Raw genomic sequence first — 22,929 nt, forward strand, 5'->3', positions numbered from 1 at the left:
TCTGTTGAAACTTGGGGAAAGCCAGAAAGAAAACCAGGACTTGGCAACTGCGGGTTCCTCCAGGAGGGGTGCAGCCCCCTCCCCAGGTCGTGGAGCACCCTGTGCTCAGCTCCTATCCTCAGGCTCAAGCAGTGAGGGCACCGAAGGAAATACGGTCTGCTTCTCGAAGGAAGAATTTAAAGGGCCCCGTGAAGGTCACAAGAACCCAGATGCGGGTTTATTTGATAAAGGCAGGAGCAGACAGCGAGAAATTAGATGGAAAGTCAGACTCTCACTGGAGCTGTGGCAACAATTGAACCCGGAGCAGCGGCTCTGGCCACTGAGGGAGGACGAAGCAGAAACCAGAGACAAAGCAACAAGATGGGCCTGCATGTCTGCAAGACTGTAAGTCCGGGGAGAGGAAATCCCAGGGCAAAACACCTCTAAAAACTGAAATCAGTCAAAGGGAGAAATAAAGTTGAAAATCCGTTTATTGCAAACAAACTGCAGTCTGGGGCCATTTCTCTATTTCCTGCTCCTGCAGAAGCAAAACCGACCCTCCCCTCACCTCTCAGGTACAGATGAGCCCTCCTTGCCCAGGTAATTACCCATTGATATGGAGATGAACTTCTCTCCACCCCTGAGGAATTATGCAAATGCACTAAAGCCGTACTTCTTTCCACCTCTGAACGCCTATTGATATGCAGATATACTAAAGCCTGGCGAGATATTCTGGAAATGTTACAATTTAACCCACGAAGACTTTCTGCTGGAGAGGCTGGAGAAGGTGGGTATTGTAAGGCCCACCCATGGTTCTCTTGGTTAACTCATTTGAGTATTTGTATACTGTATTAATTTGGTTACAATGTTCCAGTTTCCTAGAGGATTGAGGGCACATAGATGGAGAGGCGAGAATCCTGGATGGTTGGAGTGCGGATAAAGTGAAGGTTCCTGTAGCCTCCCCTGGCCCTGGTCGGCTAGCTCACTACACACATGTGGGCAATACGTTGCTATCAATTCTACATAAAGAGCTCTGCCCAGTGCTCTGGGTGACACGGTGGTATGGCTGCAGGAGAGCAGGGGCAAGGACAGAGACTGAGACGGCTGTGCGGGCAGAGAGGCCCAGAGGCAGAGACCGGCTTGCTTCCTGCAGACTCGCTCTGAGTGGACGGGATTCTAGTGACTGACCTGCCACCGTGGGAATAAATTTGGGGATAAATCCTTTTACCCCAAGAATGTTCCATAGTCATTTTTTGGTCTCACTGAATCCACAGTGGACTTGCCTTGGCCTGAAACCCATTGACAAGACAAGCTCTGTAAAGAAACTTCAGAATTTGTGGCTTGGTGAGGGCAGGGCTGCCCACTGGAGAAGCAGCCAAGGCTGGCGGGAAGCAGCTGCTCAGGTTCCCCTAGCGGGTACTCTCCCCCTCCGGTCAGAGTTCACACAGCTGAATGCTCAGAATCGTGGCCTGAGTCCTCAGCGTTTTCCACCTTTACAAGGTTCAGGTGTTGAGCTGACAGGCCTCGGGGAAAGAGGAGCAGAGCCTGGCACGGAGATGGTGGGAGAGGCGAGGCCCCATGCGTCCTGCTCAGCCGGGATGGGTCGGCACTGCCCGGAACACATAATGGCGCAAACCCCTGGGCAGTGTCCGACGTGCGCCGCTGGATCTAGGTCCAACTGTAGGATGGGGCTGGCCATGGGCTATACGGAGTCAAGAACTGGGTGTTATTTTTGAAGCCACGTTGTAGGATGAACATTGCAAAGCTAAAGGTCAGCGAGAAGAAAGCATCCTGGCTGAGGAAAGACTAAAGCCCAAGTGAGAGGGAAGACGGAGGGGCAATGGGCAGAAGGGCTATTTCCAGTTTAAAATGTGTCGAGGTCTGTCCTACAGAATGGGGTTGGCCTCAGTATGTTAGAAGTTGGAGCATTTGGCCAGAACTTTCCAGCAGGTTGCACTGTCCAGCCGAGAGCTGCCTTGAAAACGGGTCAAAGAGTTGGGAGGTGCTGTCATTTCCTGGTACTCCTGTCACCAAATGCCACCAACTTGGCCTTTAGTCTGGTCTCTGGGGCAGAAGGCCACAGTCGTCATCACTGGGCCCCAACCGAGGTGTGGGCGGGGCCCTGCTCCCTCTGCAGGCTCCAGGGCAGGATGGTGCCTGGCCCTGCCCACCTCCTGGGGGCTGCATGTGTCCCTGGCTGCTGCCGAGTCCCTCCAGCCCTGAGGACGGCCCCTTCAGAGCTCCCTCTGTCCACCTCCTCCCCGTCTTCTGTGTGTGGCGTCAAATCTCCCTCTGCCTCCCTCTTACGAGCTCACCTGTGATTGCATCTGAGCCCCACCTGGATAATCCTGACCATCTCCTCTGGAGAGCCTTAACTTAATCATGCCTGCAAGGACCCCCTTTTCCAAACCAGGTAACTTTAACAGGCTCTGGGGACTAGGGGCTGCTGTCTTAGGAGGTTGCTATCGGTCAGCTTTGTGGGGGGGATAGCTTAGGGGTGCAGCATGGTGGGGGGTAGCTTAGTTATCGGACAGCTTTGCTGTTGACTGTCTACTTACCCTTTCCCAGCCTCAGTTTTGTCCTCTGTACAATGGGCTCATAGCATCTGTCTCCTGGTATTGTTGGAAGGCCTCAGTGGGATGACGTGCAGGTGGCACTCAGCCCATGCCAGTGCTGTGTCACTGATGGCTCGTGTGGCAATGTGACGGATGTTGGGGGGAGGGAGTGTCCATAGCTCCCCGTGAAAACCCCACAGCCCCGTGTCCCTGTTGCTACTACGCAGGCCACGCTGGCTTGGACATTCCCACATGTGCGTCTGGCATTGGGGTGGGCGTTAATTCATCGCTGTTTCCATCAGGGCCACGGCGGTGCTGGTCACATAGTAGATGCTCAGTAAGCATGGAACTGTAAGAAATTGTCACTAGAGTCGGTCAGAATAGTTGAATATGGACATTGCAAGGGCCTCAACGTTAATACACTGGAGAAAGGCACATGAATGTTCAGTGGTAGTGTTGTCCTCAGGGAGAATTTATTTCCCTGGATTAGAGGGGAGTCTCTTGCTCCATGTGCCCACAGACTCTCTCGGTGGCCAGAAGCCACAGACGGACGGCAGCTTCTGTGATGCGTCTGAAGCTTTCACGGCATTCAGACCGGCTGTGTGGCAGGGACCCTTTGCCTCTCAGTTAAAGAGCAAGTATCTCTCCAGCTGCTGTAGCCTCCTGGCCTCTTCCTGTACTAGTCTCAGGGTTCTTCTCAAATACACAGGCATACTCTACTTTAATTTCCCTCCGCTGAGAGGCTTTCTAAAGAACGTGCTTTTAAATGACCAAGCACCAGGCCCATGATATGGATCAGCCATCTGCAGCCCCACATCACGTCTGACTCCTGAGAGGCACAAGGACACAGGGCCACAGCCTGGATGCGGGCTGGGCACAACTGCTCAAGCCCTCGGGCCTTGTTCTTGGCCCCCCACTGCTCTTTCCTGTTACCTGGCACTGCATTGTCCTCCACAGGATTAAAGAACATCTGGCATTGTGTGGCTCGGCAGCACAGAGAAAACATGCAGTGTTTTCAGGTTTCCTAGGGAGACACACGGCCCACTGGGGAAGATGGAAAAGCCGTGTGGTCATTGGAAGTTCCAGCAGTTCCAGTGACGGGGGGGATTGAGGCTCACAGGGCCCTACAGCCAACACGCTCCCACTCTTCCTGCCACAGAGGAGAGCATCACAGAGTCTGAACAGCTGTGTCTGTGTCCATTTGTAGGACAAACTCACAGAAAAATACTGGACAATTCAGGTAAAGGGACAGAGGTGTCTTCTTCAAACCACACTCTGCCTCCCCTTCCTGGGAGTTATCAGGAAACTGGGAATTCAGGTGCAGGTCACACACCCTGTCTAAGTACCACAGGGGAGGGAGGGCTGAGACCACATTTCTCATGAGCTTCTAATAGTTCACACCCACCTGCTTTGGGGGGCTTGTGGGGCTCACAGGACTGGAGGTGGGGCATAGTGATTTATAAAGCAGGGTGAGTCACAGGACTAGGGTGGGGGGCAATCAACTTGACTCTGAGCCCCTTGGCAGCCAAGGCAAAAAGGGAAATGGGTTGAATTGTACCAGTTTTCATTTTCTACTGAAAGGAAAAAAATGTATTTTTTTTTTTCTGGAAGAATTTAGAAAGAGAATTTTTCTATCATACTGGAAAGCATACCTCCTATGAATACTTACATGAAGGGCTTTGGGAAACTTTAGACCCTTTTTAATTCTTCTTTTATTGTGGTTTTGAGGAAGATTTTAAAAAAATCTCATGGCTTGTCTTTATAGAACTCAAATTTCAATGTAAAAATTATGGTGCCTAGACTGAAGGTCGCCCTACTTTTCATGTAATTCATATTGCCCAGGTGCCAGTGTAAGCCAGAATTTTTCTCCCCAAAAGAGATTTAATTATATTTTAATATTAAAATATATAGCACTTACTATGTTAGAGTACTCCCTAAAGTGTGGATTTTGGTATGGAAACAAACCTCAGCCTGACTCCTGGGTTCTGCCCCTACACGGGGCCACGGCTTCAGATGATGAGTTAGCCCAGCAAAGTCTGGGCAAGCGAAGTACGTGTGACTCAGAAGGGCCTGGGCCCTTGGAGTTGGACTGAGATAATGTTTATAAATGTAGCGAGAAGCATTGTGCCACACACCAACCTGCTCAGGCCGCCAAAGCAGAGAGCCACGCGCCCGGTGGCTTAAATAACCTGCATTTTTCTTTCATGGCCCTGAAGATTGGAAGTCCAAGGTCGAGGTGTCAGCAGGACTGGCTCCTCAGAGGCCCCTCTCCTGGGTGTGTAGATGCCGCCTTCCCTGCGTCCCCACGTGGCTGTCCCTGTGTGTGTGTGTGTCCTGATCTCTTCTGAAAAGGTCACTGTCAGGTTGGATCAGGGCCACCCCAGTGATCTCATTTGGACTTAATCACCTCTTTAAAGACCCTACCTCCAAAGACAGTCACATTTTGAGGTACTGGGAGTTAGGAATCCAGCAGTTGAATTTTGGGATATGTGTTTAAGCCATGGCACACCGTAGTGGCCAGTTACACAACGTAGCTGTGTCCGTGTCTTGGCTATTGTGAGTGACGCTGCAGTGAGCGCCGGCTGTGGATAAATCTTCCAGATCATGTTCTCATTTCCTTTGGGTATGTCTTGCCTGAGAATTTCAGCCCCGGGCAAGTTTACTCCTGATTCAGTGAGACCAAAAAATGACAGTGGAATGTTCCTGGGGTGAAAGGGTTTATACCCAACTTTATACCAACGGTGGCAGGTCAAGCACTAGAATCCCGTCTGCCTCAGGGCAAGTCTGCCTGCAGGAAGCCGGTCTCTGCCTCCGGGTCTCAGTCTGTCCTGGGTGCTGCCACCACTCCAGCCTCTCCTGCAGCCGTGCAGCCCAGAGCACTGGGTGGAGCTCCTCATATAGAGTCAGTAGTAACGGGTTACCCACACGTGTGCAGTGAGCAAGCTGACCAGGGGAGGTGAGAATCCTGGCCACCGGAACTTCCATTTTCTCTGCAGGGTACATACCCAGAAATGGAATTGCTGGGTCCTATGGTATTTCTATTTTTAACTTTTTGAGGAAGCTCCGTACAGTTTTCCACAGTGACTGCACCCATTTACATCCCCACCAATAGAGCACGAGGTTCCCTTTCTCTGCATCTTCGCCATCACTCACTGCTCCTTATCTTTCGGATACTTGCCATTTTGACGAGTGTGGGTTGCTGTCTCACTGGGGTTGTGATCTGCATTTCCCTGGTGATTAGTGGTGTGGAGCATCTTTCGTGTTCTGTTGGCATCCGTATTTCTTCCTTGGAAAAATGTCTCTTCAGGTCCTCCACCCATTTAAAAAATTGGAGTATTTGCTTTTTGCTATTGACTTGTTTGAGTTCCATATATATTTCATATTTTAACCACTTATCAGGCATATGATTTGCAAGTACTTTCTCCCATTCAGCAGGCTGCCTTTTCATTGGGTGGATGGTGTCTTTGCTGTTCAGGATGCGGCCCCTCTTGCTGATTCTTGCTTTCGTTGCTCCTCTCTGATGTTCTCTGTGTCTCCCTGGGGCTTGCCTTCACAGATTGCCCTCCCATCAGAGACTACATGGCCCTCAACGTCACCAGCAGCAGCTTCCAAGTGTCTTGGAGTTTAAATTCCACCCGGAACCGCACTTTCCATGTGCAGGTTTACAAGGGTGAGGAGCTCCTCAGGAGTGCCAGGACCGGGGAGATGACCCTGGAGGTGGCTGGGCTGGAGGCCGGAGTGCTGTATGGGGTGAGGACCAGCTACCAGGTGTGTGGGGCCCACGTCACCACCGTGCTGACTGTCAGAACCGGTAAGGCCATGCACCTGCTCCGCGTTACCCAGGAGCTGGGTGCTCTGTCTCGGGTCTGTTGGCCCCAGTGACTCCGATCCTTGTTCTTCCTATAAGCAGGGCAGGGTGATCATCGGCCCAGCTCCCTTCCTAATGGGCCTGTGGCAGCTCTGCGTCCTCTGAGCAGAGCCATGGAGGTCATGGTCTGCACAAGCGCCATGGCCCCCCGGCATGTCATCCTGCTGGGGCGTACTCAGACACCTGAGAGCGGGGAGCCCCAGAGCCCCGAGGGTCGCTCCCCTTCCTGTAGGTTGAGGGGCTTACAAATCAATCAGATGGAGTGAGGCAAGAAGTATGACAGCAGAACAGGGCAGCGATTTGCGTGCACTGAGACCGTTTGACACCCTTAATTCCACAGGGCTGAGTCTGTGTAACTCCCCAAACCAGAGAGCAGAGCGCAGGGTATTCACCAGGCATGCCTCACTCCCACTCCACACACTTGAAAAGCAAACATAATGACCGCTGTATTGGGACCGTGAAGAAACTTCTTCCCCAAACAGGATGTAGGCATGAACTGGGAATTCCAGTATCTGAAGTCAGCTGTCACGGCCTGCGTGGCCCTGCAGGTGGCTGGCTCTGGCCCTGCCCCGTGGTGTGCTCCCCTCTGCCTGGTTGGGGGGCCCCTGGGGATGGAGGCCACACCAGGTTCTGCATAGGGGACTTCTGGGCTGGCCTCTGGCAGGGGGAGGTGGGTTGGGGGTGTGGGGCACTCCAAGGCACTCTGGTGTGGGGGCCAGGGGGGGGGAGCCCCAGAGAACAGAGCACAGCAGTTGTGACCGAGAGACCCTGCAGGGTCCACCGCATGCACAGAGGGACGCTTGTGATGGCGAGGGTGACATAGGGACACCTTGATGGCATGGCCCACACCCTTGATGGACTGATTTGGGCTGACACATGCCAAATCGTGGCGGCACACAGAATGGACTCCCAGGGGACCCAAGACACACAAAACGCAGCCCCAGCTCTGCGTGAGGCTCTGATTTCCAGGCAGGCAGCAACTCATCTTCTCATTTCATTTTCAAAGTGCTCGGGAGCATGAGCGGAGTGGGGCCCCTGAGACCCGGGAGGGCTTCCTTCCCTGAAGGCCCGGGAGCGAAGCTACCCCAGCTCCGCATCCCTCTGCTGTATTCCCCCTCGACTGCCCCCCCAGCCACCCTCTGCAGGGCCTGTTCATCTCTATCAGGACAGGGAGGATCTTGCAGGCCCACCCAGCCCCCGAGCCCTGTGCCCTGGGAAAGAAGACCTGCATCCCAGTGCAGGAGGGATGATCGGGAAGATACCAGAAGACTCCTGAATTGCCAGCCTGCTGCCTCCCGGCCTTGACCTTCTTTCCTTCCCCGCATTGTAAAAGGCCTTTGGTTTGCAGAGCCCTTCTTAGGGAGGGAGTTTGATTCGCCTTGAAGGCCCTAGCCGATCCGTCCCACCTTGTCCCGATATTGGGAGGCGGTAGATATTATTGTAGCAGTGACACCCTGAGCCTCCCCTGAACCCCAAACACTGGTGGCTACTGACCATCCATGAGGGTCTGCGATGTGGGCAGGATCGAGGCTGAGGCCACAAAGGATATGTTTCTCTGGCTAAGATGGGAGAAGGTCCAGAGGGCCCCAATCTAGAAACGAACAGTATCTTGCCGTGGTGACATTTCTGAGGCCTTAAGTGGCATGAGCATGCAGCAGTGATAAACTCTGCCCTTCTCCCCAAAGCCTGCAAGCCGGGGAGAGCCGGGGTGGGGCAAAGCTGTGGGTAGTGTCAGGTCCTGGAGGAGGGTGCAGGGTGCAGCAGGCTGTGCCGCGGATGTGGGTGTCACTGTCGGGGACGGGGTGGGTATCTGCTCCCATGTCTCCCTTGAGTCTCCCCAGCTTTGTTTATGTCCAAAGAAAAGGACAGCTCCCTTGTAGGGTGACCGGCCTATCGGTCTGCATGGGACAGGGAAGGTTCTTGACAGGTGGGACTTTTGGTGGGACCCGGAAAGTCCTGTGCAAACGGGGATGAGCTGGTCATGAGCACAGGGGGCCTGGGTGGGCCATGTGCTCATCAGCAGGGCAAAGGGAAGCAGCAGCCACAGCTTGTGAGAGGTGGCCTGGGGACCTTCCTATGAGGCCCTGTCCCGCGGGTGTGGACAGGAGGACTGCGGATGATGTTTGTAACTCATTCCGCGGATGCCCAGCCCTGGCTGTAGAAGTGTGCGTGTGTATGTCACTCCAGCATATAGGTAAATTGATTCCCCCAATTTGGCTACCCTGATTTAAGACTCATACCTGACCCTGTGTTTTTAAAAATTTCCCCTGGAGAAAAGACTTTATGGAAAACATTAGCAGAAAAGCATGTGACTTTTGATCACTGGATTTCAGCTTATTTGCATTATGTCTGCCTCAGAGGCCAGGGCATTCGAGGTCATGGTAAGGATCCTGGACCGCAATGTGACAGAACAGCTGCTCAACCGCAGCCATCTGGAGTTCCAGGACTTTTCTCGGCAACTGCTGCTCGAGGTAAAGCGGGGCTTGCACAGGGTGGGCCTTCCTCTGTATCGGGAGTGAGGCAAGCCAGCCACTTGCTGCCTCTCTACCCTTGTGGCGCTGAGCATGTTGCCTTTGGGGGCCCAGCCTGGGCCCCGCAGAGGTTGCTCAGTGCTTCCGCCCTCTTATGGGGCACTCAGTCTAGGTTTGAGGCCAGCCCTTCTTTGAAGACATCCTTGATTCAAACAGGCTGTACTGCTTGAGGGCACAGATGGGCTTTCTGTCCAGCCTTCCCTCTGGGGGCCCAGGGATCTGTCTCCCCATTTTGGAGCAGCTTCATTGAGGGAGGAGGGCTTTAACCAGCGGTCACAGCACTGTTCCTGCCTGTGGCCCGAGGGAGACATCAGCACACATCCTGGAGAAACAGCCTCGGAGTGCCGCCCATCCCCAGACAGTAAATTGGGGGACAAAGGGCCTTGCTAAGTTGGGAGGCACAGTAAGAGGGCTCAGATCTTACCCTTCCTGCAGGCCCACATATTGGCCTGTTCCAGCTGCCTGGTGCTGATGGAGAATGTGGGAAGCCTGGGTCAGTGTCAGAGGGATTTATCACCCAGCACAGTGGGCACTCGGGTATTGCCTTGATGCCAATCCCCCTCTCGCCCCCCAGTACTATGGGTGTGGTGTGGAGGCACCTGGGTGGGTGACGCATGTGCCATGGGCTGCATCACACTGAGGAGTCCCTTGGGACCGAATCTTTTGTAAAGAGCTGCAGCAGACCTGCCTCTACCTTGCCCCAGAGTCATTATCTGCATTGAATCAGATGGTGGACAAATCTGCCTTTTGCCCTAGAGGGAGCTGCCATCTCTCTCCCAGGGCCATTCATCAGACAAACATCTTGGAGAGATATTCTGGAACAGAGGGCAGTTAGTACTTCTGCTTGCAAGATGCCTAGGAATGGGAGAGACCAAGGGAGGGCTGCCTCCCACCATTCACCTGCAGAGAACTCAGCTTTTGAACTTTCTTAGTGAATCCCCTCTCCTTCCCAATGGTAACTCACTTCTGCATGCAGGCATGGTGTGGCAGGAAGGTGGGCAAGGCTTGGGTCTCCCGTGCTCTGGCAAGGTGGCCCCGAGCACCTGGCTCTGCTGTGCATTTCCTGTGGACACAGCCCTGTACGGGGGGACAGCTCCAAGGTGCCACACGATTATTCCTCTGTGGTCCCTCGTGGCCCATCCGCCCATCATAGGTCACTCGGGCAGTGTCTCTGTCTGTCTGTTCCTTGTACATACAGTTACCTTCACATCAAGTTTCAGGGCACCCAAAGTGGGTTGTGCATCTTACCTGGGATGAGCCTGGCTGCAGGGGTCACCACAAGTTCCCACGAAGACCAACCAGGCCCGGCCCAGCTGTCCTGGGTTAGGCCCGCTGGGGTACAGTGAGCCCTGGGGGCATCTCCGCTTGCCTGGGGAGGCTGGTGTTGAGTGCCTCCTCTTGGTCATGGAGGGGATGCCTGGGTTCTGAAGACATCGATGGGAAAATCTGCTCTGAGTGGCTGGCCTTCTTCTCCACTAGGTTGAAAAATCCTTCCCACCGGCCATTTTTGACTTGCTCCGAAGAGGGAAGCTAAGGCTGCAGATCATGTCTCTCCAGGCTGGCAGCGTGGTCGTGAGGCTCAGGCTGGTGGTGTGGGACACTGGGTTCCCCGTGAGTGTCTCCACGTTGGCCCCCATGCTCCCGCCTCTGTGGGCAAGTGCCGTGTTCCAGATTGACCAGCGGGGCACACTAGTGCAAGGTAGGGACTCCTCCCCAGGCCGAGCGTGCTGCCCGGATGCCTGCTGAGCCCAGATGTTTCAGTCCCGGAGGGGAGTTGGCACTGGGGTGATGCTCGGCACTCTCAGGGCTGAGTGATGAATCCCTCTGTCTCTGATCCGGCATCTCGTGTCCTCCTCCAGCACCAGGCAGCAGGAACAGGCCAGTGTGCTGGTGTGAGGGGAGGACAAAGTCTTGGTCCAGTGATTCAGGTCCACATTCAATTTATTCCCAAGGAGAGAGGAAGTAAATGGCATATGATCTTTATTCTGCGTTCATCCTCGGGAACAGGGGCCCAGGCCTGCGGCCTGGAGCAGCAGCTCACCTGCACGCCACACCTTGTTCCAGGTGGAGAGCAGGGTCTCCAGAGCCCCGGAGGGGTCTCCTTCCCCCAGAAGGAAGGCCCAGGACACAGGGGGGAGCTGGACTGGGCACTCATGGTGTCTGTGTCGGGCCCAAGCACGGGGCGGCTGTATGACCGGCTAACACGCGGTCTTTGGCCTCTAGGACTGTGAGAGAATGAATCAGAAAGCTCGGGATCATTGTCACGGTGGCCCCAAAAGGTCACGCAGAGGAAGGAGGGGTGCCTTGCTTTGCTAACACTCTAGGGTTCTCCCCAAATCACTTTAAGTAACCCGTCAGGTTCCAGTCCCGCTGCTGAGGGGTGGCAGTGGGAGGCCCCTGTGCCAGGGATGCCCTACAGTTGGTGATGGTGGTGGTGTTCATTTGCTGCCCCATCAGGGAGGGAGCCCAAGCTGAGCCCGCCTGTGGGGAAGGCATTCTCTGCTCCCCAAGGGAGCCCCCAGCCCCGCAGGCTGCAAACAGGGGAGCACATTCATTGCCATTCTGGAAAAGTCAGCACACTGAACACAAAAGCCTCCTTTCATCTGTGGCCCAAAATCATAGCATTGGCATCATCATGGCATTCCTGGGTGATCTGGGAGTACTCGCCTCACACGATCAAGTCCCAATAGCATGGGGGTAGCTTTGTTATGACCTCCTGTCCCTGAGGTGGGTCCATTGTGGGGTCATTGGATGGCCATGTGTCTTCGATCTTCCTCCAGGAGGGTGTGCCAGGTGCTGGGAGGCCTGGATGCCGAGTGGCACCGGGTCCATGAGCTGTGCCCTCACAGGTCCTGCTCACCCTGCCCGGGAGGAGGTGTGCATGGCTCAGGGTCCTGTCTCTTGAATGGGCTGGGCTGGGATCCCAGCTCTGACACTCACTGTGGGACCCTATACAAGTGACTTCCCCTCCCCAGGCCCATGTGCTCGTCTGGGAAGTGGCAAGATTATACCAATCTCCCACCTCTTAGGGCGGCTGAGTGAATGAGGGGATGTGTGGGTGTGGCTCGCGTCTGACACCACCTCCACATTGTGGGCTAGCTTTTCTGGGACCAGTTAATGAATCTGGGTCTTCCACGTCTACGGGCCCCCTTCTCATGGGGCCCCACCCCCTGCTCCCTCCTCGCCACTCCCTGGGCTCCCCTGCCCTGCCTCTCCCTTCCCTAAGGTCTGCTCATTTACTCCCAAGTGCAGATGACCGGTTGAGCCAGGCTTCCATGTTCTAACACCCACTGTGCTTCCAGGTTCTGCACAGATGTTGGCCAGATGAGGCTCTACTGATGGCCATGTCTGGGTGAGGGTCCTCTTGAGGCGTCTGGCACCCTGGGGGTCACTGCCGAGCCACCCAGGCAGCCACCTCTCCTGTGGGCATCAGGAGAGGCCTAAGCCTGCTCCCCAAAGCTTCCAGTAGCCTGGTGCTCCTAACACATCACAGCCCTTCCTGTCCCCTGTGCAGGGGTGGGAGAAGGGACATGAGCAGAGGGGCCTGGCCCTGGGATGGTCACCTCCACTGTCCTGTGGCAGGGCTGATACCCACGCCACCTTTGTGCAGCTTCTGTGCATGGAGCCCCTGGAGCCAGGTCCACTGTGCCTGCCTTTCCCCTGGGTGTGCATCCGACACCTGGGGGCTCTGGCCCAGGTGCCACCTCCGCAGGGCACCCTCAGCCCCAAAGGCAGCTTGGGGCCTCTCCAGGAGCCTGCCCCTTGCTGGAACCCCGAGGCCTGTTCTTGGGCCTCCGTGGCTTGTTCCTGGGCACCAGGAGTCCCAGCACTGCAGGGACTATAACCCCCATCTGAGGGGTGGGCCACACCCTTGCTCTAGCTGCAGGGCCAGCAGGAGCAGGGCCCCACCCCCACAGGTTGCTGTCCTCCTCTGGGCTTTAAGATGAGACCAAATAAAGGCCCCCCTGCCTTACTCTGGGCTTGCCTGTGAGCTGTGTGCTAGGGGAGTGAAGGCTAGGTGAATCACGCCACTACAAATAGCTGCCAGGTGCTCAGCGGTTTGGCTCAGGTCTCAGCTGGGACCTCGGCTCTCCTCAGGCCCTGCTGCCCTAGCCTGCCAGGCCTCCAGCCCCCAGCACCCCTCAAGCTGCCTGCAGGCTGGAGGTCGGGCAGGCTCCAGGGAGACCGGGGACGCGGCCAGAAGGGCCCTGTTTGTGAAGGAGACGGGGTGGGCGGGGTGTAACTGTTGCATCAGCTGATGCATCTCCTGGCCCTGGGGAGCTGCTTCCATGAAGATCACATGAAGCAAAGCTAGAAACCACAAACTGAGCCTAGAGCACGTGGCTGCAGAGTTTCTCTGCCCCGAACTGAACTCGTATTTTATCTTGATTTAATCCCAGCCAAGTCCAGGCACCCTGGTGCACTGGGCGCGATCCAGCCCTTCTGCCGGGAGCTCTAGGGAAGCACATGCCAAAGGACCTTGTGATGGGCCTGCAGCCCACCCGACCCAGAAACGGGCCCCAGCTTGCTCCCCAGGGCAGGCAACTTCCAGAGCCACTGCTCGCTGGGGCAGGGTTTATTCCTTAAGGGTTTATCATGCTAACTGCAAATAGCACTTTATTGATCAGCCATATGTCAAAATGCACAAGACCATTAGATTTTTTCTTAGAGCAGATTCTGGAGTGGGGGTGGTGGTCAGCGGGGGGACCCGAGGGGAGGCAGGGATGGGGAGAAAGAGAAGGGAACGGCGTTCCTGATGAACCTTGTTTCACGGGTGGGCCCACAGTTAGTCCTGGCTGCTGCAGACTGGAGACCGCAGGGCTGCACGGGGCATGGGTGGGCAAGCAAGGGCTGGGGTCCTTGGGGGATTTGCAGGTTTACCTAACACTCTTCCTTGCCCAGATCAGAACAGCCAGGTGTCCTGGTGACATGGGGTCTCTGGGATCCCACAGGGGTCTCCTGGACTCGGGAAGGAGGATCTCAAGGGACATTCCTGTCCATGTGGCAGAGAGTTCATGTCATACTTGACCGGACACCTCATGGCTTGGTTATTTTTCTTTGTTGAAATGCTCAATATGAGGGTATGTTGGCATGACCCAGAGAAGGGAGACCATCCTGATTTTCTGGGTCTGGGAACAAAGAATAAACATATTCACACCTGTAGAAGCCAACATTCCCTGACCTTTGCCCCAGATTAGCCAGCCCCAGGTGATGGCCCATATAGGTGGGTGCTCAGCGTGTTGCCTTGCTCAAGCACAGGCTTCTGGGGAGGGCTCTGGGCAGGGCTGCCCTCCCTGGGCTGCTGGGCACCGAGAGTGCCTCCTGACTCCCAGCCCCACCCCTCTGAGCTACAAAGGTGGTCAGGTAGGACTCTGCTATTGCCCTTTCATCTTCTGAGCCTCCTCTGGCCATTTTCTCCTGTCCTGCGTCTCCCGCCCTGCAGATTGGGACGAGTGTGCACACAGCCGAGAGCATGACTGCTCCCCAGCTGCCCAGTGTGTCAACCTGGAGGGCTCCTACACCTGCCGGTGCCTGACGGCCAGGGACACCAACCCCTCCCGAGCAGGCCGGGCCTGTGCAGGTGCACCCCCACCCCTGCAGGGACCCGGGGCGGGCAGCTGACTTCTCTGTCAGGCTCGGTGGGCACAGTGCTGAGGACCCACCACTGTTTGGGGCCCACAAAATGTTTTAATTTTAATGGCTTCTAAAATCAAAGGAAAGAAATACAATAGTGAATATATAACGATTCCAGCCTTTGTACCAGTGCAGTTTTAAAATATTATTTAAAAATTTTTTTTATGAATGAAGGGTCCATGAAAGTCACGAAGCAGCCCTGGGAGGAGGTCCCTCCCGGGGGGACCTGGGTCCTGGGAGGGTGTCCAAGCCTGAGGGAGTGTGGAGAAGGCCTGATGTGTGGCCCTGAGCCGGGGCCTAGCATGTCTCTGCTCCAAGTTTTTGGGGCCAGCACTGACCTGTTGGCAGGGGCCACGGGAGTGCTAAGTTGAGAAGCCAGAGGAGGTCACACAAAGTGCTGGCATTGACTAGCAACGTGTGCTCTGGGTGCAAAGGGTGCAGAGGAGATGCTCAGACACCTGCCTGCCATTGCAGCTAAGGCTCCTCTCTGGAAGAGGTGGCAGAGGATTCCTCCCTGGGGAACATACCCCTTACGCACGGCACACAGCTTCTCTTCCCTTCTGTCCAGCAGGCACCAAGCCCCACACTGAGCACAAATGTAGAGAAACCGCCCCATCTTCCCAAAGGCCTGATGGACTCATCTGAGACCTTCAGGAACCAAGTCTAGCATTTATGTCCTGGTTCTGAGGCCCCAGGTGCAGCCCCCACTCTCTGGGTCTCAGTGTCCTCATTGAGGAGCCTCACGTCACCCTCCGAGGGTTCTTGGGAAACATGCAAACATGGCCCACTTGACATTCGTTACCACCAGCGGAGACAGCCTGTGTCCCTCTTGTAGTCCAGGCCCACCTGGGGGGCTTTTGCTCACGTGTGGTATCTGGAGTGCATGGCTTGGATGTTTCTGGGCCAGGTGTCCCATCTGAAAGTGGCTGTGTCTCCGCAGGTGACATGGTGAGCACCGTGTCTCCAGTGACGGGGGCAACAGCCTCAGCTTCCAGCACAGAAACAACAGCCCTGGGCCTGGAGACCCCCGCCCGGTCATCCAGCCCTGAGCTCACGTGGGGCACCCCTGCAGCAGGCCAGCCCCAGACCCCAGGGTCCCCTCCGTGGAGAGGGGGCAGTGGCGTGGTTGGGCAGGACAGGTATGGCACAGGGGAAGGCGTGGAGGAGCAGGTGCCCAGCACAGCCCCAGGGCTGGGGACAGAGCAGCGGACGGCCAGCATGGCTCCCCAGCCAGCCCACAGCTCTCCTTCTGGGGCCACGGGCAGCCCCCCAGATCCCCTTGGATGGTTGTTGGGAAGCTCCACGATGGAGCTGCCCCTCTGGCCCACCCCTACCGAGGGCCCCACAGGTCATGTTGAGTGGCACACCAGCCTCCCTGCTCGCGATGCACCGCCAGCACCTCTGGACCCCACACAGCTGCAAGATGTGGACCTCAGACCCTCTGGATTCCCAGACCTGGCCTTGGCCCCCACCTCTGGGTCTCTGAGCTCCCTGGCCTGTGGTGAGTGCTGGGGACAGTGCGTGCCAGGGCGCGTGTGCCCTGGGGCTTGAAGGCACTGGAAACTGCAGGGTCAGCGTAAGTTCTGCTGACAAAGGTTGTGCAGTTGTTGAGCTAAAGACCCCTTACAAACACGGAGGTGGGGCTGTCATCTGAGGCTGGGCAAGCCTGCCCTCGGGAGCTGGTCCTGGTTTTCTTGGGATGGGAGCTTGAGTTTGGTCTCTGCGCTTCCTCCCTGGTTCTTGCCTCCCTCTTCCTAAGCCTCCTGGGACAGGAAACCAGGCATGTTGTGCATGTGTCACGTTAAGCACTGGGGCACATTCCCCAGCAGTGTAGGACACCCAGCATTCCTGCACCTCCTGGCTGTGCTGACCCCCAGCAGTCCCATATTACACAGTATGAGTAGGGGGTTTGGCATCACCAAGGTCCCCAGATGACATATCAGGGGACAGGTGGCAGCTCCCACAGAGGGGGCCCCGCCAACATCTCTGTGAGTCACTGGCCCAGCCCAGCCCTGGACAGCATGCAGAGGGAGCCAGCTGTTGAATGTAGCTCCAGCATTGCTCTTCCTCTGCTGAGCAGTGCGGGTTCAGGAGTGGACTGCCCCCGAAAGTGGGCACTATGAAGCGCCCCTGGGTCGCCCTGTAAGAAAGGCTCTGTAGCCAGCAATGGACACCCCCTGCTGACCCCTCGGTGAGTCAGCCCAGGGGGTGGAGGGCCTCTTTTGGGGAGCCACCCAGAACCTGCTCAAGACACCTTCATTTTGGGAAGTCCAGGGACCTCAGGGACTGAAAGAAAAGCAAGTCAGAAGGGGCAGGGAGCTGCTTTCCTAGGAAGCCCCAGGCTCAGGAGGGCCATCCAGGGACCCTGAACCCACGTGCATGGATTTCAGCAAGGGGACTTTGTAGGCCCTCCCTGGGTTGGCATCTCTTGGCGACCTCCCATGTTCCTAAGAGGTGTATTTGATTTTAGCATTTGGTGAGGCTTCTCCTGTCCTTGGAACAGTTTGATTGATCTTAATCTTTTTGTTTATGTCCACTTTCCAGTTCCTGTACCCATTGGAAGGGTCACAGTCTCTAATGTGACCAGCACCAGCTTTCACATGGCATGGGTGGCAGATCTCACCCTTCACCCCACTTTTGGACTCACCCTGGTTTCCATGCAGAGACCCACTGTGCACCTGGATACCTGGAATACAAGTCTGATACTTTCAGGCCTGGAACCTGGCATCTTGCACTTGGTGGAGATAGTAGCCAAAGCATGTGGGCAAGAAAGTGCCCGAGTACTCCTGAAAGTGAGGACAGGTAACAGGCTTCAGAAATACTTATTGCCATTTGTTCTTAAAGGGAGGGAAAAACGTATGAAAAAGATTTTCTGTGGTTGAAGGTTTAAAAGAGCTGGATTTATCTGTGAGCTTCTAGGTTTCCATTTCTTCTCATTGTGGGAACGCCTGGTTCACTTCACAAGGGGCTAGCATGCAAAGGCCACCCAGGAGGTGGTTCATTTCAGGGAAAGGTGTTGGACAAAGAGGTGGTGTTATGAAGCACCCAGATGCTGTCTGGAGAGGCTGAGATGCTGGGTCACCCATGTCCGGGGGCATGTGGCACCGAGATGCATGCTGCTCTGTTGAACATCGTCCATTGCCTCTCAGCAGATCTGGGCTTGGCTTTCAGAAAAGACTATGATAAACAATCAGACAGTCAGACAGTTGGATAGCTGATCTGTGAATGGCCTCCACAGCCTGGGTCCAGAGAGTAAAGAGGAGTAATTAATAGAATTGAGCAAATTAAATGTAGACTTCCATAAGGTGGAGCAGATCTTTGCTGACACTTTTATATTCAGATAAAGCTCCTTGTTTCTCCTGATTAGCATCTGTCATCCAGGTATCTTCCTGAACATCTGCCTTACCTGAACAGCCACGTGCAGGCCTGATGTTGTCGATTAGTCCTCAGATCTCTTGCAGCTAAAAGTTGATAGCAGTGGTCTCCAGGGTGGGTGGGGTGCATACCCCTTGCCTGAGATGACCTATTGGGGTACAGTAAGAAAAGTTTAGAGCCTTTGTTTATGTACTGACAGCACTGATTACGTGTGGACATTAGAGAGATGATGGTATCCTCTGATGCTGTCATCCAAGCCCATGGTGAGCTGTAGAAGGGAAGGTCACTGGCGGTCAGGCAGGGTGGCCTGGACCCTGAGAGCGGGTCCTGGGCTCTCAGCATGAATCTGGCCTCAGAAGGACACACTCACTCCTGGAGGGAGGAGCTGCCTGTGGGCATGTGACCCATGCCTGAGGGGAGTCTGCACCTGCCCTCACCTGTGCACCTGTCCTGCTCCTGGTTGCTTTTAGATCAGGTTCCACCCAGCAGCTGTCCTGAGCATGGACTGGTGGCTTTCAGGCAGTGACAGCCATGGTCCCAAGGACATGGGTGTGGTTTCCTTTAGGGACGTGCAGTGGGACGGCTTTGTGGTTTGTCCTATGTCTGAGCAACAAGCTTCTGGGGGCAGGACTCAGCCTAAGGGGAGACACCTGTCTTCCTCCTTCACTGCTCAGAACACCAGGCACAGAGCAGATGCTTTGTAGCCACCTGGTGAAGGGCTGCGTGAGAACTGAGGTGGCAGCCGGGCCAAAGTGGGGTGCATCCAGGCACTATTCCTGGACCACATTCTGGTGCCACGTGCTCCTAGCAGCCCTGTGCAGAGGGAGATCACCTGAGCAGATGGGTGCAAAAGCAGGACCACACTGAAAGCACAGAGGGACAGGGCTGGGAGGAAGAGCCAACCGAATCAGATGTCTGGGCTTTCTGGTGAGGGCTCTGGGCTCTGAGCAGTGGCATGGCAAGGTGACTCTATACCCCAGTGTGCCTGGGCAGCCCCGTGCACACCTGTGGCCCTGGCATAATTCATGAAGAGTGCCCCCTTACACTCTCAAAGGTGCCCAGGCTTGCTGGCACATTGCCTGGACATCCTGTGCAGATAGTGGCACAAGGAGGAAGGGGGCCACAGGGGCTGGGCTGGTTCCATGGCCTCCGGAAGGTTCTCCCTCTGCTCAGGCTCTGTCCAGCGCCCTCTGAGTCTGGTGGGAAGTCTTCCTTTTTTCTAGACGCAGGTCAGCCTTGATCTGGTGTTCTTCTGGCCAACATAAAAATACTGTCATTAGTACAGAGATAACCGCCTGTTACTTAATATGTATGGTTATTCTCCATCCTGCAGCGGCCCAGAAACTCACTGGAAAAGTCAGAATTGCAAACATCAGGTATCTAGAATCCTTCCACAACGCAAGCAGCAAGGAGTATCAGGACTTTCTAGAGCTGTTCTCCAGGGTGGTAAGTCGGTGGAAGCAGCCCCGCCTCCTCTGGGCATGTGAAGGAGGGAGGAGGGTAGAACCCTGTCTCAGCCTGACTCAGACCTGTATGTGCCCTGGACCCTCATTCCCAGGGAAGCTGGACTTCCTGCTGTGGTGTGGGGCCAGGTGTCCCCAGGTCTTCCATTAAGTAGACATATCACTGGGGAGACACATTTTTTTCCCTGCTGCATCCTTGCTTCACACTGTTTCCTATGTGGTGAAACTTCTCTATTGCAGTGGAGACCCACAGAGCAGAAAGCCCTTCCCCTGCCTTATAAAGAAAACTTAAAAATAAAAACAACCCGAGATTTATTTCATATACCATGAAATTCACTTCAAAAGTGTACAATTTAGTAGTTCAGGCTGTATTCACAAAACTGTCACCACCCTCTAATTCCAGAACATTCTCATCGCCCCGTGACCATGAGCAGTCGCTCCTCACCTCCCAGCCCCAAGTGCCCCCAAAGCTCCTGGGAACCACTGATGTGCTTCCTGTGCCTGTGGGTCCCTGTCCTGGATATTTCACACAGATGGCATCATACAATATGTGTCCTTTCATGAGCGGCTTCTCTCCCCAAGCGTGTATCAAGGCCCATCCATGTTTAGTGTGTTAGTACTTAATGCCTTCATATGGCTGTGCAATAATCCATCATATGGATAGACCGCATTTATTCATCCATCAATGGCTGGTAGGCATTTGGCTGGTGCTCTGTGGGTAATGCTGCCGGGACCCTGCCCTGAGAAGGGATGTTTCTTAGTCCCTGTTGTGCCACCTCGCCATCCCATTAGCTTTCTTTGGGAGGATCTGTTCTTATGATTCAGGGTAGCAATATCACTGTCCTGTTGACGCAGATCAGATCACTCTTTGATGAACAGAGAATGCGCTTGTCATAAGCTAGTGATCTTGTCTGCAGAGTGGGCATCTCATACCTTTCAGCTTTTCCTGACTCTGGGACTTTGAGACCCAGAACAGAGAGAGCTTGGCAGCGCCACCTGGAGGTGGAGTGTGATAACCGGACGGCGCCTCAGCGATGCTGGTGGCCCCGCGAAGATTCTGTTCATTCTAGTATCACTCGCTGGCAGAATGGATCATGCTGCTGTGCGAACTGTCCCACTGGGGCCTCTAAGGACCTGGGACCTTGCCTTATTTATCCTGGGTCCCCAGCCTCTGGCCAAGGACGTGGGTTCAAGAGCTTTTGATGACTCATAGGTGTATCACCACCTTTGTTATGCATTGTTAACATTGAACAATGTTATGCATAATATTGTGCAACAAATACTGGTAGAATCAGTCCAGTAGCTCTCGTGGTCACATGAGGCAGCTGCGCTTCCACCCAAACTGTCTGGATTAATCTGTCCTCTTTAAAGTATTTCCTCATTTGCCTATTTTTGGGGACAGTGGTTTGTTTCTCTAGAATTCCAGGAAAGCAAATAATCGTGCAACCTGTGTCACATGTAGGATTTAAAGACGAATTTTTGGAGGTTGTGGGTTAATGCCGCACCTTTGTCAGCACTTCCTGGCAGGGGGCCTGGGACTTGGCTTTGAAACTAGTTTGAAATGCAAATGTGACTTTAATCCAAGACTGTTAAAGATCCCTCTCGGGAAGTCCCTGAGAGCAGAGAGGCTGAGAGAGGGAGGGAGGGCACGTACCGTTCCTGTGAGAACCGCAGTGGTCGTGTGCCTGCAGGCGGCCCCGGAGTCTCAGGACATCTGTCCCCTCTGACGGGTGGCAGCAAATTTGCTCATGTTGGCTGCCCCTCGGCCTTGGGACGTGAGCCTGTGCCTTGAGCCACGGCACCTCATAAGGTTCAGATGAGGACGAAGTTTTCTCTGGGAGGCAAGTCCTGCTGGTGTGCTTTTCCAGAGAAGACTCGTGTTCTATGGACTAGTGAAGGCTCACTCTAAGATTGTGCGTCTTGCTGGTCATTTGGGCCATGATGGGCTAGAATGGAATAATACAGTGTGTGATAGAGGGTTCTGTCCCAAGTGGTAGAATAAAAAACAAGGCAGGAACTGCCTGTCCCAGCAGGAATGCTCACAGGGAAGCAGTTTGCAGAAGGCAGGGAGGAAGAAGGGAAGGGAGATGTTCAGCAGTATCAAAAACAAAAGGATTGTTCTAGAGCAATCAAAGCAAGAGAAGTGGTTCTCCTCCCTACGAGCGCTCCCGCAGCCCCCCACACTCCATGGCTCTGAGCTAAGAGTAGCAGGCTCTAGACACCGCTGTGACCCCGACCAGGTTACGGGGAGGGTAGGGCTTTTGCACCTGGCTCCATATTGACCAAAGGCCCTGTTGTGGGGGAACAGGGCTCACCTCAGGATCTCAGAACCCACAGGCACATGCTGGGCTTGGGGACACGGCAGACAGGAATGGGGCCCTGAAATGACCTGCGGCTCTGACCCTTTTGCAAGGTGAGCCCTGCTGCTGGCCACAATCCCAGGAGGTGCTGCCTTAGGACAAGCACCTGTGTCCCCTCAATGGGCAGGTCTTTTCACATGCTGTTTCTCTGCAGGTACGAAATTCCCTGCCAGCCACCATGCTTCAGCTCGTGGACACCGGCAGGGTCAAGGTGAAAGTGACCACCATCACCAATGGCAGTGTTGTGGTGGCATTTGATCTGCTGATCACCACAGATGTGAATGCCTGGGAGGTGTCTGCTGCCTTCCTCGGCGCCTTTCAGAACACCTCTCTGCTGGAGGTGGTCAGAGAGGACACCTTCATACAGGGTATGTGCAGGCCAGGCCAGTTCCAGAAAGAAAGGCAGGAAGAGTCCAGCTGCCACCTTTGTTTCTGAAAGACGTCATTCCATGTGCCTTCTCTGAGGGCTTCCCCTGCATTGGATGAAAGTGTGAACGTCAGGACCCTCATGTCTCTTACAGCTACTCTGCACTTTTTAAAGGCTTGAGGGTGGCCGACATTCCCCAGTGACCCTGTAAAGATCTCCAGGGCTGCTGCTCCCTTTATGCAGGCTGCATCCTGCCCTGGCCTTCCCCTGCCACTGTACCAGGGCAGATGCATCCCTCGCTGCAGCCAGGTGTCCTCCCAACAGTTTCCAAGGAGATTCTAAGAAAAGCAGGGAGATGGGCACTTTAGATTCTTTTCTCATGTTGTATCAGCTCTGGCTGTTGTGACACATGCCACAGGCTAGGGCTTAAACAACAGACATTTATTTGATCACAGCTCTGGAAGCTGGGAGTGTGGATCAGGGTGCTGGCCTGATCCAGTATCTGGTGAGGGTTCACTTCCTGAGGTGCAGACGGCTGGCTGCCTTCTGGCGTGGACTCATACAGCCTTCCCTCTGTGTGTGTGCAGGGGGGAGAGCTCTGGTGTCTCTACTTAGAAGGACACTAATCCTACTGGGTCAGGGCCCCACCCTTCTGACCTCTTTTAACCTTAATGACTTCTTAAAGGGCCCACCTCCGCGTATGGTTGCACTGGGGGTCAGGGCTTCAGCAGAAGAATATGGGGGGATACATTCAGTCCAGAGCACATACATACTTGAAATAAATGATAAAAGGTTTG

The 22,929-nt window shown here is 54.9% G+C and overlaps 1 protein-coding gene across 1 annotated transcript in view; it reads left to right on the forward strand.

Moving 5' to 3' along the window:
* UMODL1 (uromodulin like 1) overlaps positions 1-22,929 on the forward strand; it is a 108,714-nt gene that overhangs the window by 17,939 nt on the left and 67,846 nt on the right. The window contains 8 exon segments of the mRNA XM_057504873.1: positions 6,091-6,345; positions 8,761-8,873; positions 10,413-10,632; positions 14,377-14,514; positions 15,508-16,068; positions 17,112-17,369; positions 19,276-19,388; positions 21,920-22,133. Of these exon segments, the coding sequence (XP_057360856.1) occupies positions 6,091-6,345; positions 8,761-8,873; positions 10,413-10,632; positions 14,377-14,514; positions 15,508-16,068; positions 17,112-17,369; positions 19,276-19,388; positions 21,920-22,133 (1,872 nt within the window).

The sequence above is a fragment of the Manis pentadactyla genome, chromosome 1, assembly GCF_030020395.1.
Source record: "Manis pentadactyla isolate mManPen7 chromosome 1, mManPen7.hap1, whole genome shotgun sequence".
In the NCBI taxonomy this organism is placed as follows: Eukaryota; Metazoa; Chordata; class Mammalia; order Pholidota; family Manidae; genus Manis; species Manis pentadactyla.